General features: G+C 35.5%; 1 protein-coding gene across 1 annotated transcript; it reads left to right on the top strand.

The window, feature by feature from the left end:
* Positions 1-1,106: 1,106 nt before the first annotated feature.
* Positions 1,107-13,270, top strand: tmem236 (transmembrane protein 236). The gene is made up of 4 exons (XM_015354358.2): positions 1,107-1,462; positions 5,251-5,323; positions 10,768-10,897; positions 11,971-13,270. Exons 1-4 carry the CDS (start codon positions 1,191-1,193, stop codon positions 12,591-12,593), a joined length of 1,098 nt encoding a protein of 365 aa, XP_015209844.2. The 5' UTR covers positions 1,107-1,190; the 3' UTR covers positions 12,594-13,270.
* The last annotated feature ends 3,973 nt before the right edge of the window (positions 13,271-17,243 follow it).

The raw sequence follows: 17,243 nt of genomic DNA on the forward strand, positions 1-17,243 counted from the left end.
TTATTCTGGTAAAAAAGTTTAGTTTGGAATATATTCAGTGTAAGGAACAGCACACAATTCTGTGTGTGGATAGCAAAATGTTGTCATGTTTGTAAAGGAAAATGACGTGCCACTAGATGGGGCTCAGTGGCAAAGGTGAAAATGGTGAAGATCGTGGTTGAAGTTGAAGTGGTGAGTAGCAACTGTGGTGAGGAGAATTTTTAGATTGGTAAAAAATACCACAGCTAATTTTTAAAGAAGGTAATTACTTACATATATTTGAAAAAGTTTGAAAGGAAATTAGCATGTTTTCCCATCTTAGTGTCCTTTTGTAACTTTGCATTTAATACTCCTATACTCTCCAATAGGAATCACAACCCTGTTCCCTTTCAACTGTGGGTGCCAGAGGCTTTAATGTGGTTCATCTTTCTGTCTTGAAAAAAATATGATTCTGAAATTTATGTCATTTCCAATTTTTAATGGCCACCTTTATGATGTACTATTTTAAATAATTTACATAAATCTGAAAGGAATCCGTCTGCATCTCCTAGCTCGTATTTAGTATTTGATTCCACATTTAATAAAATTGTTACTTCTAAGTCTTTCATAGTTCACATGCAAAGGTGATTTTTGAATGGGCAAGATGAGATCCACATAGTGCATTTGTCTCTGAGTAACACCAACTCACCAAACACCAAGCTTATTTAAAAACCATCAACACTTCTAGTGCAATTGAATCAATGTCTTATAATTGCAATCTTTTTTCAGATTAGGGAATTTTGCCTCTTAAGGATATGTGGAATTTCGCTTTTCTCTAGTATTTCATAGGACCTTAAATCTATAAACAATTAAACGACCACAATTCCATATAGACTACCCAAATGCCTCTTTCTTTACCAAGTAATGTCTTAGTAATATTTTACCTGGTTTCTTTTTTTCTTTACAGTATGACAAGCAATAAACTGAATTTAATGAGTTAAAAGCCATATAATACTTTCCAATACGATAAAAATTCCAAAAGGCAAATGTGATGGACGAAACAATGTCACAGGGGCAATAAAGGTACGGTATACAATGCCTAATGCAGTGTAAGCACTCAGTGTTCAGAGTCCAGTCTACTGTGTGGAAAATGCTAGTGAACATGAACAATGGTAAAAGGCCTAAGCTCCAAACTAACAGGATTTTCTTGTAAATCAAACACATTTTGAAGAATGGGCTCGGGGAAGAAAATCAAATTTGCTTTCTGTGAAATAGTGCAGTTTGCGGCTCTGTGTATACCAGTTTTCGTTGTCATGCAGAGGTTTGCTTCCATCGTGAAACAAGTCAAAGAGGCAGGGATGCAGGATGGGGATGCTAGCACTGCGTACTGGCTCATCGTGGCTTCCTCGGTTGCTTATGTTACTTCTGTGGCCTTGGTGATTTGGGTCCCCATGAAGTACATGATAGCCAAAAAAAGAAAGTTCTTCACAGCAAGGAAAGGATGGTAAGTGATTCAACAGCAAACAGGTTTCATATTCTCCCACTGATGCATTGGCAACATACTGTACCTGTACTATGTTTATTTAGAATTATTCTTGTATATGTGGATGAATAACATTAACCAGAATTTCACTGCTATTATGACCTGATTATATTGTATTTTCAAATGATTTTACCTTTCCCTCAACAATATTCTTAAAACTATTTATTTGTTCGTACTACATTTATTAGCCTCCCAAGTTCGAAAGAAAACCTGTTTATTTTGGATCTGTACATCACACTGGCAAAATCTAAGTGAGGTTAATGATCCTTTGTCAGATAGGAAGTACTAACATAGAAATTACTAGCATGTTTATACATTGCCCGGAGAAGATCAACAGTCCTAGTCTTCAGAATGTCAACTAATGTCCTGGGATGTAGGGTTATGAGAAGGCATCCACTTGGTTTGGAGTTTTGATATCCTTTTTCCTTCTTTGTCTGACATGGAGATTTCAGAAAAATGTACAGCGAAAAGCAGAAATATTGGGCCAGTGAAGTGAAAATCATATAAGGTCATTTTTGCTGTGTGCTAATATTTCAGATCAAAAGATTAATATGAGACAAAAAAATATAATTTCTCCTCTTTTTGTTTTACATACATGTTTAGCTATGCTAAAGAATGTCATTTATTGGTTTTAGCCCCCTTATTTCAAGTGAGCATGAAATGCTTCTACTTTTGTGGCAGAAGGCAAAAAAACAGATGAAATTTGAAGTCCAATTAGAAATCTAAATCCAATTAGAACAGTTGTAAAGCAAAGTTAACATTGTTGAATGTCTTAAAAAAGGAAGAACCTACTGGGGTAATAAGCAAAGGGCCAAGACTGGGTTGTCCAAGGAAGACGACAGCAGCCAATACCAAACAAATCATTAGAGCTGTGATGAAAAACTCTAAAGCAACAGCCAAAGACATTGCAGACAATCTTCAGAGTACAACGTTGAAAGTATCTCAATTCACTGTGCATACTGTACATAAGATGCAAATAGAATGCTTTTTTGTAGCCTTTTTAAAGAGCATTTCAAAGTACACAGATGAGCAACAACAGCTCTGAAGCAAAGTTTTATGAACAGAAAAGACAAAGATAAGCTTTTTGTTTGCCTATGTCCAAAAAAAGGTACTCTACAAACCCTTTGGGTGGCAGTTGACCCTGTAATAAGAGAACGATACAATTCTGCACACTTAACCAAGGAGTTCATCATGGAGAAAAAGTGCAATCTTTTGAACTGGCCAGATCAATCTGATTTGAATCCTATCAAACATGCATTTTACTTGTTGAAGAGGAAACTTACTGTAAGTCAGAAAATTACACAAACAAGCAACAACTGAAAGTAGCTACAGTTGAGGCTTGACAAAGCATAAAAAAGAACGTACCAAGAGTCTGGACTGCCTTATATTAATGTTTTGACTTAAAATACAAATTTGATTAGTACACAGTGAAAATGACAAATTTAATTTCACTGTCGCAATATTTACACTTTTCACTGTGGAACTCTGGATAGACTTAGTGCACATTGGGAGAATACAATATGTCTTGGAGAATATTTATATATCCAAGGACCTCATTCTGTTCTATGTTGTTGCGCTAGAGTTATCAGCTTCAACAACATTTAAAGGTAGATTTTCCCATGCTCCTACTGCAGTCTGGGTAAAGAAGTGTCTCCAGTTTTCACCTTTAAATGCACTCCCACCTGTGTCCTATGTTTCTCTGTTCATTTTAACATTTTTTTCTGGGTTGACTTACTTGTCATGTCTGCTTGTTGCAAACAAAAATGTATACACTACTCCTAATCAAGCCTTACTAGTGTGTTTTAACATAATACCCATTGATCTTGATTCTGCACTTTTTGTTTCATCATGAAGAAACAAATGTTTGTATATAAAAATGGCTTCCCTATGTTGTCTTTAAGATAAATATGTCAACATAAACATTAACATCTTTTCACATTTTGTATTTATAATTTATGATTTTACTGCCTGCATATAAAATGCTGGACTTGTTTATCTTAAATGTCATGTTTGTCCAATTTTCAAATGTATCTATCTTTTATTTCACTTTCTGCTTCTACAGTGTTTGCTAATCCTTCTAATTTGGTATTATCTGCAAACCGGACAAGTTTTACTAAATCACTGATAAATGATAGAAATTGAGAAGAGCAATGGTCCTCGTAGAGATCCCTGTAGTACACCGCTAATTTCATCATCCCAATATGAATATTCCCCCCTATCTGTACCCTTTGTTTTCTATTTAGTAATTCGTAATCCTAAAACTCATGTTATCCTGAATGTCTATTGCTTGCAATAAGGGGCAGACCAATAGATGGTCTCACAAATGCTTCACATGGTTATGGTTCACCAATGTACACTACTTTGCAAAAGTATTCAGACCCTACCTAGGGTGTTTTAATTTGTGAAATTACAAAATTATGCTGTTCCAGGTTGGAGAATGCACAGACAGCAAGAGAGGAGTTGGTGAAATTAAAAAAAATAGTATGAGCTGTCTGCTTCTCAAGATTTAAGTCTAGACTTCAATTGGGCCACTCAAGAACATTCACTTTCTAATCCTTGAGCCACTCCAGTGCAGCTTTGTCCTTTTTTTTTGGTCGTTCTTCTATGAAAGGTGAACTTTCAGGACAGTTTTAGGTCTTTAGCAGGCAGGTTTTCATCTTCTCTACTTTTTCTTCGATCTTGACAAGTTCTTAATGCTGATGTCCATTAACATGATGTTGGCTCCGCCATGTTTTACAGTAAAGGTGTAATGGTTTGTATTTGTACTGGAAAGTTTTTTTTTTTATCCTGTCTGAGCACAAAGCTTTTGACATATGTTTACAGTATCACTTAAATGCTTTGATGCAAAATAAATATGGGATTTGAGATGCTTTAGCCAATCTTCAATACATTGGTTAACACTCAAGGACATTTTCTCCTATCTCAGCCACTGAACTCTATAGTTCTTTCAAAGTTGCAGGTGATTCTGTGGTGGTATCCCTAACCAGTTTCCTGCTGGTCTGTGAGCTCACTTTGGAGGGACAGTCTGATCTAGGCAGTGCTACTTCAAAGTGTCATCACTGCAAGCCTTGAAAGCAACACAGTGTGAAAACTGTGCAAGTGTCTGAATATTTTTGCAAGGCACTGTAAATGTATTTACAAAATAGTGCTAAACCTAAATGTCTCATAAAAGTGACATTGTGGATTCAACAAATATTAATGAAAGTGTTCTCAAAAGAAAGACATACTGTACAGTATGTCATAGCATTGGAATTGTCCTTTGCCATGGAATACTGATGTTTGCACTAAGCAAGGAGGATGCTATTGTGCATGTTTACAGAGACTCATTTTCCATGCACTTCTTGACAGCGTGGAGAGTCCATTTGATTGGTGTTGGATGTCTAGGACGCGTTAACTGCTGCCTTTCCTTTCCTCTTGAACGGGATGTTCAAATTTTTAGGATCCTATAGCTGAATGTCAAAAACCTTGGAGTTCCAAAATTAATTGGCTATACAGTATATTCAACCATTGTTAGTCAATCATGTTCTGTGAATTTGTTAATCACATTGCTGTAAGATTCCACATGGCCTCCATGGCCTATAGCTTTTCTTACAGCTAATTATCATTTCCGTATCATGTAATCTGGATGGTCTTGTTAAGTAATGACACTCAACGAATATTAATTTCCCTTATGTTGAATCTACACGGTTTATAGATGTTTGGAAAGGTAAGATTTTATTTATTTACTTTAAACTTTGTCTTTATTTTAGGAGGCCTGTTACTCTGGTTTATGTGATCCTGTCTACATTGCCCTGCTTTGCCTTTTTAATTGCCAGCTCTGAGGTAATTCCACATATGTTATTTTGGATAGATTTTATTGCAAAGGAAAACTGTCTTTCTCCACTTTCAATATTTTCTTCCAAACTTTTATCCTCTTCCGTGACATATTGTCGTTAAAAATAATGTATCAATAATTATTGCCTTATAATCTGTTGCATTGTTATGGATATATTAGAATTAGACATCGATTTATCCTTGATTTTATCCTAATGTGTCCTTAAGTTGCATACTTTATATGAAGCATGCTCCTTAAGAAACAGATAATCAGAAATGTTTGTGTTCCATTTCACAGAAACACTGTAATCCTTTCACTTTTCAACTGGGGAAAATTAGGTAATGATCCATAGGAAGTAACATGTGATTGTTGTTTAAAATGATCACTGTAACATTTGCAGGTGGCTGCAAAATCTAGTTTTATTATGAAGAGGTTATATTAGCCCTAACAGTAAATCAAAAACAGGTCATAACTCAAAGCAACACTGCAGTGCATAGATTAGATAAAATTGTGTTCCTTATTGTTTTAAAAAGGTGATAAGGAACGACATATCTAGCAATAAGCAATGTGTTTGAAAATCTTTTGCTTTGTGGACTGGAAAGAACACTGCCGATCAACTGCTCACTTTAACAACACATCGTTACAAAACACAGATCAGTCATGCACTTTGAGTGATACTGTACGTTCCTGTCTTTTGTTTCTGTTATACTGGCAAAGAGGAATGGTGAACACCTTTATGCATTTAGTCCAGGTCTCAGATTAAAGTTTCTACTCACTTCCTGGTTAATAAACCCATTATTTGATGGCAGCTTTCATTCCTTCTACCCAAAGAATAATCTGTTATCAAGTGATGGGTCTGTAATTTGGCCATTGGGCAGGGACCTAATCCTAGTTTCTCAAGGGATATTTAGAGATGTCTACAAATCCAAAGACCCTTAGGACTTATACACCACTTTTGAAACAGAAACCTTTGAAACAGAATTGCCAAACCAGAGTGCACTATGGTGGACAAGGATACAGTGCTGTAAATCAAGGTCCTGAATTCCTCTTGGCTTGGTCAATGTGGCCTACCTGAATTTTACTTCTTTGCTACCTGGCAGAGTAGATTCTCACTTTACTATCTGATGTGCTGCTGGTGCATCGTGATTGCTGCCTGTCTGCTGAGCTGGTGCTACACCACACTGGTGGATGAAATGGGTCCCATTGTGTATGTGAAGTGCTTTGGGGTCCTTTCAGATGAACAGAGCCACTATCTTTTCTTTAAGCCTTTGGGCTCAATCTTCTATTACAAATTCATTTTCTATATTAATTAGGTTTATGGAGTCAAAGACTCAATTTAATTCCATCTTTGCTTAAAAATAAATTATATTTTAGGTTACAGTAGATTCTGATTAATATATACTGTTGCAGGCTGAGGTATGTGACAATGCAGGTGTTTAAGAATCTAGGGGTTCCAGAGTCTGTGATCAAAGCAATCATAAAGTTTACCTAAGTTAAGTTCTGGCTAAATTATTAAGTATAATTTAACAGCCCAGAAAAAAACCTATATAATCATATCATGACAGGACAAAAAGAAGGGAGGGGAGAAAAGTGAAAAAGAAGGACAGACGATAATAGAAAGATGGGACAGAAGCACACAGAGCTTGAAGCTGGTGCCAGGTGAGAGTCCCTACTTCAAGATCAGAAAAGACCTGATTAGTACTCTCTGAACATGCTTAGGGAGCTTGCTAGTCTGTGGCATTTAGGATACTTGGAGTTCCTTGAGTGAACCCTGCTTAGTTGGTACATTTCAGGATAGGGAGGTAGGCTCCCATTTATTTTGTAGTGTCAGGGTAAGAGAGAGAGATTTAATTATAGACTGTATTATATTTAGTTTAGAAGGTAGCTTCTCTTTTCTTTGACCTGGGGGTCTCTGAAATGCCTTGTCGGTAAACTTGTAAATACTGTCCCTTTTTCATTGTATGTTTCTGTTGTGTGTGTGTGGTCACGGTGAATAAATATTGGTTTCACCAAATGTGCCTGAATTATTACTCCTTTCACCAAAACTGTACCAGAGAATGAAGAATTCACACTCCTCTAACTATACCAACCAGCTGGGTATATTTTGGCAGAAATCTTTGTTGGGGGTTATGTATGGTTATTTTATTTATTTAAACTGATTGGTCAATTCCTGTTTTGTTTTTGCATTTTTGTAACCCCTCATTTGTAACAATACACTACCTTAGATTTTTACAATGGGAATGCAAGATTTAGGAGTCCTGTCTCATTGTTGCAGAAGTAATGATATTTCATTTATATGCTATGATTATGATTAAGTGAACTGAAAAAATAGTCAATTTTGATTTGTTTTAGAATCCCCAACCTTAGCTTCTGAGAAATATGACAAAAATATATGGTAAATTTAGACTTAAGCTGAAGTACTGACTCATCAGCCGTACTGTAGCTCTGCCAACAAAAATGTTCAACTGGCATTCTTGATAAGTGTTTTGTAATACCAAAAGTAAAACTCTCTTATTCTATAACTATAATCTAAGCAATGTGAATATGAAGTCCCAATTGCAGTCCCAATTTCTCAGACCAGCTATTAAATCTCGGTTGCAAAGTAAATTAATTAGTATTGCAAAAGTTTACAATTTCAGCACAACATTTTGAACTTTGTGAAAGTAGTGTACGGTATAATGTCCATGTTGTCGCAAACCTCTGGTCTCACCGCAGGCGAGAATGAGAGTTTGTGAGAATTGTGATGTGAAGCAGCCCTACCTGCTCACTAGTGATGTGATGTTCCAAGTGATATACAAGCGAATAAGTACACATTGTGCAGCAGACATTTTGCTGCAGAAATGTCCCAACGTGAGCTGTATGCAACAAGTAGTATACAAGTAGTTAACAAGTAGTATTTGTCGGCGAAAGTTGAGAGTAATCACAGACAATGACGGCAATATGGCGCTGCACACACCTGGAAATTTAGTCTGTTTTGTGATGTAAATCAGAGAATTTACACATTACTGTGTACTTTCATTGTGGTTTGAAATGCAATCTACAATACAGATTCTTTCTAACCTCAAAATAAACAATGAATTGCAATGTTCCTTTTTAGGTGGTGTTTTGAATAAAGGGTCCATTATTGTTTTGTGATAAAATACAATGTATAGTACTTTATTACTTTATCTAGTAGGCGCATGTACAGTGTACACTTAGGTCAGCTAGTGCATTAAAACAGACACCTGTCTGAAGACTTTAGGTAAACAGGCCTTCTTCAGGTGTGTAGAAATGTTTACTACATTGCTTTATAAAACCTTTAATATAGTAAATAAAGGTGTATGATTGGATTAATGCATCAAAACAACCATACATTCAGATAAAGAAATACCCTTGGCTAGGCAAGTGTAATGGGTTCGTCAGGTATTCACCTAATATTTGGGTTCCAAAGACCTTGGAATGAATAATATAGGGTCAGAATTGACAGGGTGAAAAATGGAAGGATTCCTTCAGTCCTGGTCATCATAAAGGCTCATTAGAAGTGGAAGTCAAGACCTCAGTGGCAGAGTGGTTTTAAAAAAGTCTACCTTGTGGAATGTCTCAATACATTAAATAATTAAAAAAAAAACTTGGACCTGTGTCATCAACTTGACTCTATTTTCAATATTTCTGAACAATGAATCCATGATTCATTTGGTAACAACAAAGCTCAGAGTTGAAGTGCATCTGACTCATGGAAAAGAAGGCAAATAATCTCAAAGTAACCTACCCCAATGCTTTTTAGCAGATTTAATGAGGCATGTGAGAAGATTGGACTTTCACTTAACATTCAGAAGACCAAAACCCTCCATTAGTAAACTTCAAATGCACCCACCCCAACTTCAATATTTGAAGCTCAATTAATTCATTCAAATTTGAATTAATGACGATTTTCTGATGAAACTTGTCATCAGACCAATATTGTCTGATGAAGATGTACTGTATCAAGATGCAGCACAAATATTCCAGCATCAATGTTTTCTCCTAAGCAAGGAAACAAGACACTGTAACTGTGATCATCTGCTATCATAACTGTTGTGTTGATCATATTGTCCATATGTCAGACTTCAGCTTCCCAAAGAAGGTTCCCAGCTTAAGCAATGAAAAATGATTTAAATATACGCTAACACAATCATGAAAAATACAGCATCAATATCAACTATTATGAGGTTATATCTTTCAACTGAACAAGATGAAGGAAGAATTTCTTGGAAGAAGACCAGCGGTTTGAGACAAAGGACTGAACACAATAAAGAATTCTTTTATCCCATACCTAATCAAAATACTCAATTAAGTTCACAGTAAAGGAGTAGCAGTTAATGGCAAGGGCAACACCAAAAAATGTTGCATCAATTAATTTCTGGCAGGCAGTATAAGGGGGGAAGCAATTGCCATACAAATGTGAGGTTTAGTGTAAAAATAAATCTGGATATTGTCAGCAATAAAATGGAAGTTAACACACTTCCAATGAATCAAATAAAGTTAAGAGAACATAACGTATGTTAAAAGAAGAGGAACCAGAACTGGACCTTTTGCAACACTGGGGAAGTACCAGAAATTATTCATCCAATTGTCAAAAAAATGATTTTCATCAGTCAAGTATGACCTAAGCCCAGTCAAGAGCTTTTTTATCAATACCAACATTGTTCACTAAATGTTTAAGAAGACTATCATGATAGTTATGTCAAAGACCATACTAAGTGCATCAAAACAGACAATTGGATGCTATAAGTAAATCATGGGCCACTTTAACCAGCTGTTTCAGTGCTCTGTAATTGTTTAAAATCAGACTGAAAAAGTTTAAAAATATTTTTTTCATTCATTGACATAAATGAACATAGACCTGAAATACCAGAATTTAATAAAGAAGCAGGCATTAAATCTAAAGAACAAGTTATAGTTCTTCATTTAGAAACCAATACTGTCAAACTGGATGAAGTGACCCTTTAAAAAGTGACCCTTTGTGTCAGATAATCCACAGCAAACTCTAGAATAGAGGGAAGATTAGTTTTTAATGTTTGTCAGTTTGCTGTAGGGCTGAAGAGCACTGATGAAGTAAATTAACCATATAAGTATTCATTAAAATTGCCTTCAACCATGTAGTCACACTTTCATTTATTTGTGTGTAACAGAATATCAGTAGTAGTGTTTCTCTAACACAAACTTTGTACCACTTGAATATATGTAATGCATATATATACAGTGTCTTTCACTAAATTCATATTTATTATAAACATAATAAATATGTTTTTTAAGGATAACAGCCAGAAAAGTCTTCAAAAACTACTTAATTCAATTCAAAGATACTTTAAATCTCATTCTTTCTCTTTCTCTCTCTTATATGCAATGTATCGTAAAATATCATTTTATCTTTGCTTATTTATAAGTGATAAGATTTTCCTTCCCCACTCTAATCCATGTCTTTTATTACCAGGTACAGATTAATGCAGCTGAAAGGTTCGACATGTTGTCTGAGCTCCCAGTCTCACTGGTTTTGCTGTCCTTCATATGTGTTGATATCATCGATAGGCTTCGCAAATGCCGTCTTACAGGGCAGAATCATAGTAAGTGCACTTGCCTTTGTTGATTACTGTATGTTCAGAAATACAAATTGGCTTTATTGTCCTAAAAGACTCTTCAGACAGCAAAAGAACTGTTTGTATATGCCCTTATCTTAGAGTGAAAAATGACAGCAGCTATTTTATATTACTGACACTTTCACACCAAATCTTTTCTCACAAAACCATTCGCTCACATTTTCTCTTCTTAGATGTCTTTCTGTGCAAATTTAGAGGTAATGTATTTTTAACTTTTATTAAGTCTTATTTATCTCCCAGAACACATTTGTAATTCTTTTGCACTTTCCTGCTGAGCTCCTATAGTATTTACATCCATCTATCCTTTGTGCAATGGAGGGTTATAGCAGAACCGGAGCCTAACTAACCCAGCAAACAACAGGTGCAGGGTAGGATACACTATGGACAGGACACCAGTCCATTATAAGGTACACACACAGACATTCACATATTCACACCAGGGGCAAAGTTTTCCAGAAGCTACTTAACCCACCAGTATGTCTTTGAACAATGGGAGGAAACCGAGGAGGACCAGGAGGAAACTCATGTGAACATGGGGAGAGCATACAATCTCCAAATTGATAGTACTCCAGCAATTGACCTCAGGTCTCCAGCACTGCGAAGAAACAATGCTACTTATCAGTGGGACATTCAGTGTAATTGTTTCAAGCATTAGAATCAGATTTTTTTTCCCTTTTGAAAATTTAATTGTGTTGTTTCTTTAAAGATGTACTCCTTGTTTATTACACAGTATATCATCTGTTTGTGCAGCATCGGAACAACCCCAAACATTTTTTTCACCTTCCTATCTTAGTTTAGGGATTACAAATACACCTACAGTATAATATCTACATTCCATCCCACACATACAGTAATGTTTTCTCTTGCAAAACAGTCTTTAGACACCTGACTATCTATTTCTAGGACGTTCCAGTAATTTGTATCTCCCATACAAGCTCATACAGCTTGCACAACAGAGCAACACTCCCAGAATGGCTGTGAAAAAAGGGAAAGATAGATTCCTCAAGAGGAAGATTAATGCTGTTGTACTTTCTTGCCAGCTTTAGAAGATGAACGGGATGCCGATATTCCAAGTCCCATTCTGACTCACTTGGAGCAAGTAACAACCGTATCAGGTCAGATGGATGTTGAAAGAGATAATGATGGCACGAGGATCAGGCTGGAAGCTAATGGAACAGCGCCAGGGCTTTTGGGAAATCAAGAAAGACAGTACAGTATATCTGGCCTGAGTTCCCGCACAGCAAGCACTGCTTATAACAACTCACCTTACACATCATCTGGGCCCTTCAAATTTCTGCACTGTAATGATACGAGGGCAGAGATTTTTGTAGACAGTTTCATATTCTGGTTTGACACTGTTGAGATGGTGAGAGTAGTAGGACACCCTCAAGTTTATTTTTCGCGCTGGGTTTTCCCAATATACATATTTAGCTACATCTCTATGTTGAGGCTGATTCTCAAGCCCCGAAACCCACTCCTAAGTTCACTGGGAGTCATATTGCAAGACATTCCTTTTCTTTTTATCCGAATAGCATTGATTTCCATTTTTGGGTATGTGACACCTCTGCTGTACCTTTTTAAAAACCTTTTCGTGGTTCTGGCTTTTATATATTTTAATTTTATGACCAAGATGAAAATGTTTAATACAGAGAGGATGTTTTAAAAAGGCAGCTTATCTCCAGCTTTTATGCAATAATGGAAAGCAATTGGATTTGGCTATATTGCCTATACAGAGCAAAAGTGCAAGATACAGTACTTAAAACTTCCTGAAGGCTTTTGAAGCTATATTTTTAAAAGGAATAGAGGTAATTTTCTTGTTATTTTATCTCTCACATTTTGGAAACAGCTGTATTCCATGTGTTTGATATTTTTTTACCTGTTCTGTAAAAACTGAATAGTAAGTGGCATAGGGTATTATCAGGGTAGGCTTCATAAAGTGCTTTCATAAAATGTAAAGGGTGCAACAACAAGCATGTAAATATTTAACCAAAAAGTGTACAAATTGCTTCTGATATGTTCTGACACATTTTTTAAAGCTCACTACAAAGTTTCATAGAGGATAAGAAACATACTTTAAGAAGAAAGATGACAGGTTTTTACTCAATGTTTTTACTCAAAGTTTTGATCCCTTACATACAGTACAGTATGTAGAAATACTATGCAAGACATTAGATTGATATTTTACTGTTATGGAAGTGGTAACCTGCCAAAGAGTGGCAGTGCACATATACAGTACACTTATTGTGGATTAATTGATGATCTGTTGATACACAGTTATTTAGTAAACTGTTGTGCAATTATTCCTTATTACTTTTACTTAATATTCAATAAAAATAAGTTAGTTTTCATAGGAATAATAAACTCCAACAATTAGATGTGTTTGAGAGAGATTATTGATTAGGTACAGTAAGATTTGGCTAAGTCTCCTTGACTGGGGGCCATAGACCATAGGACAAAGAAGCTAGGAGTACAAACAGACTGAGGAGTTAACAAACTGGAGGTAGAGGAGGGATGCATGAGGTGAAATCCAAAGAAAAGGGATATACAGATTTTTTTATTATGAAAGAAAACAGTATTTACTAGCAAGACAATGAAGACAATAAACAACGAAAGAAAAAACAAGCATGTGCAGTTTCAGACACAGTGGATTCTGTTGAGTCTTTGACCATTTACCTGAAAGAGAAATTTCACTTGAAAATGACACCAGGCAGCTGGAAAACTGATTAGCGAAAAGAATCTCCCCATTTTGCTTGCATACCAGTTCCAGTATCAGTTATCCTCGTCCTTCATTAAATTGACCATTTGCAGTATCTAAGCAGCTTCCGCTTTGACAACTGACCTATGGTAGTAGATCTATCAGTTTCCCTATTTTATTGAATTCAGAAAATAAACACAAATAAGAAATGAAAATATCTATGTAATTTAGAATGTATTTTACATCCCAATGTTCCAAAGATCTAAGTCATACTCATCAATTTGACAGCAAGTCTTCATTTCATATGAGGAAAAAATGAACTCCCAAACTAGAATAAGGAAACAAATAATTTTAGTCCTCAGTTCAGCCTTCAGGTTAACAATTATTCAATTTGTTTTCAATTTGAAATGTCAAATATAAATTAGTCAATATCAAACTAGTGCTATTGTTTTAGAACTGGTGAGACAAAGACATGATCTAAACAGAATAGTGGATCTCTAAATTTCTGTGGGGTTTAAGACATTGCAGTCTGTGACCCTTCATCATCTGTATGATATCATTCATTTCTCTCCACATTGTACACACTTTTTTTTCCTTCTTCCTTACCAGATAGGTCAATTGTGAACAAATTCTCATGTACAATGGTGACCTGAACATTTTTACAGGAAGATATTTACTGGAACAATCTGAGTGAAGTACCTTGCTCAACAGAACAACAGCAATGCTGCCCCACATTGGATTTGAACCCATAATCCTCTTGTGTCCAACCATACAGGTTAGGGTTCAAGAGGATCATGGGAAGAGGAGTAAGGAAGGGGCACTTTTCCCTGGCACTTCCAATTGTGATGTCTGTGCTCCTTTAGGAAGCAATTATATTCAGTCTGAAAGAGAATGTCAGTTCTTTGAAAAGGAATGCAGCTGTTACCTTTCTCAGTTGCTCACTTGTCATCATTGCTGAGATGCCACCTGAGCAGACAAATTGAGATATGAACCTCTTTTTTGCAGTCCTGATATTTTTGTGGTTATATGTTTTTTACTACTTTTGAAAGGTAGTAATTTGCACTTCTCACATTAGCCAAGAATCTGGTTCTTTTTTATAGGGAGCTCAATATTACCTTACACGTATTGGCATGCTAATGACCTTTTACCCAAGGTTAATGGATGTTGAATGAAAATATCTTCCTAAATATTAACTAAGTGTAAAGCATGCTTGTAGAATTGGTATCACTTGCTTGTATTTATCCTGATGAAAACTTAAAATAGTAAAATCATATGAATCATATAACATCTCTGAAAATCAGGAGTATCCAGTTCCGGTTCTGGAGAACTGGTGTGTCTGTGGCATTTCATTCCAAGTCAACTCTTAATGAGATAAACCAGCTGGCTGCCTAACAACTGCACTTAACTGAGCACATTTATTAGCTTCTCCCAGGTACAGCACTTGAAAATCAGTACACTCTTCACCCTGAACCAGGATTTGGACACTATTGATTTACTTTTTAATCTAAAACAGTCTTACTTATCTTTTCATATTAACTGAAACTAAAAAAAGATTAATTAAATAACAGTTTTATTTGTAATTGCATGTACAGTAAGTTGACATTCCTATGTACAGTATCTCTGTGTGCTGGGATTGTGAGTTCTGCATTTGGCAAATTAGCCTGTTGCAGAATTGCACAGCAAATGGAATCATCAGCATTTCAATTTAAAATTTCAAATCAAACCACTTTATATTTTTGCTATACATTGGACTACCCTCGGCCAGTCCTTTCTCAGCAGCTTGAAAAGGAACCAGGAATTGTCATATTTTGCACCTCTTTTCTTTGTCTTTTTTGTAACTATTAGCAATTAATTTTGTTTTGCTCTTGCTCAAGTCACAAACAGCACACTGTATGATACTGCAGGCTGCCAGACAAAGTAACAGGAAGGTGCAAGTGAGTTACACCCCTTTAATTGAGCTCAGTGCACAATCTCCTATGTAGATGCCTTGTTTGGCATGTAAAAATGACATATTTTTAAAATCATTCATCACACAGACAAACTTGAATCCTAGTATCTCACTAATGTGCAAAACTCATGTAAATATATATTTTTATGTAATCTAATATGGTTTCATCTTATTTTCTGTTTCTGTATTGTAGGTTTAATTTTGCTTGCCTTTAGTTGTATTTATTATATCACACTGGGTGCTGTAAACATAAAAATCTAAAGACAGCAGTACAATACACACAACAACAATCTAGTTTTGTTTTTTAAATCAAAAGTAGTCTCAATCCTAGAGGTATCTCATTCAAGACAAATTGCTGCCTCTATGTTTCTTACCTGTTTAATTTTTCAGTAGCCCATGATTCTGTTGATTTATGAAGAAACCTAATTTATATCTACGTCATGTGAAGGTTACATTCCGAAGGCATAAAGTCCTCTCTTTGTATTTGCTAACTCCAAAATCTGTTTGCACTTTATTTTCAAACACGTCCTTTGATCTGAGTCTTAAAGAGGTGACTATTATTGATGCTCTTTACTCCAATCAGATCTCCATTATATCTTCCTTCTGGGATTGACTTCCTTCCACTGGACAAGCTTAGGGCATAACCTGGCTGTTGTTTTCAGATCTGGAATTTCCTCTTATCACTGTGGCACATTCCCACAGTGTCTGTCCTGACATTTGACATTCCCCTCTTCAGCTTTATTATTATTTATTTTGAAGAGCATTCAACATTTCAGTTTTGTATCAATTAATTTCCAAGTGCATTTTCTGCTCAGTGCTCAAACTCACACACATGTATTTTTATCAATTTGTTTGGCTGATGCTTTAATGTAAATTATTGTACCCAATTACACGGCTGGGTGTTGTGCTGGAGAAATCTGAGTGAAGTAACTTGCTCAAGGGTACCACAGCAGTGACCTATAGGTACCTGGGATTTTAACTTCTACCTTCCAGTTTTGAGTCCTAACCTGCTTGTTGACACATTTATTTAAAATGTACAGTATGCGGGAAAATGTAGGTATTCTTCACAAATAAATTTTAAATATATTATCTAAAAATGCACTTTTTTAGAAGTCAAGTTACCTGTCTGCAATGGCAAAAAGCTGTGGCAAAATCATGGAAAGATTCATTTTCTGAAAATTATTTCCATTTTTTGGTAGTTGCAAAAGTTGACTTGTAAAGCTTTTACAAGTAATCCTTTTCATATGTTTATGAGCAAACCTTTATGGAAATAAATATACTGTATATATAAAATTCTATATGATTTGTTAAATTTTCAAAATGTTATTTTAATTCATTCAAAAATATTTCATTCTGTATAAAAGTCTACTGATTCTTGTACATGCTATTTATATTTTTCAATAAATGCACAATATTTTATTTAAATGGCTGCTTTATTTTCAAGGCAGACATGCAAAATGGGAAATGTTTCTCAACTTGGTGTAGGGATCATAGTAAATTAAGGACAGGTAAGTTTATCCCTCTTCATCCTTTCTGCTTTGCTTACGACAGTAAGTCATTTGAAATCATTGGATGACAGTCATGTGTTTAACATTAACCAGAGTCTCTACTGTATTTAAAAGTTCAAGACAAAAGAAACTGAACATTTGCACCCAACACCACCATGCACA

This window comes from Lepisosteus oculatus, chromosome 6, assembly GCF_040954835.1.
Source record: "Lepisosteus oculatus isolate fLepOcu1 chromosome 6, fLepOcu1.hap2, whole genome shotgun sequence".
NCBI classification, from domain to species: domain Eukaryota; kingdom Metazoa; phylum Chordata; class Actinopteri; order Semionotiformes; family Lepisosteidae; genus Lepisosteus; species Lepisosteus oculatus.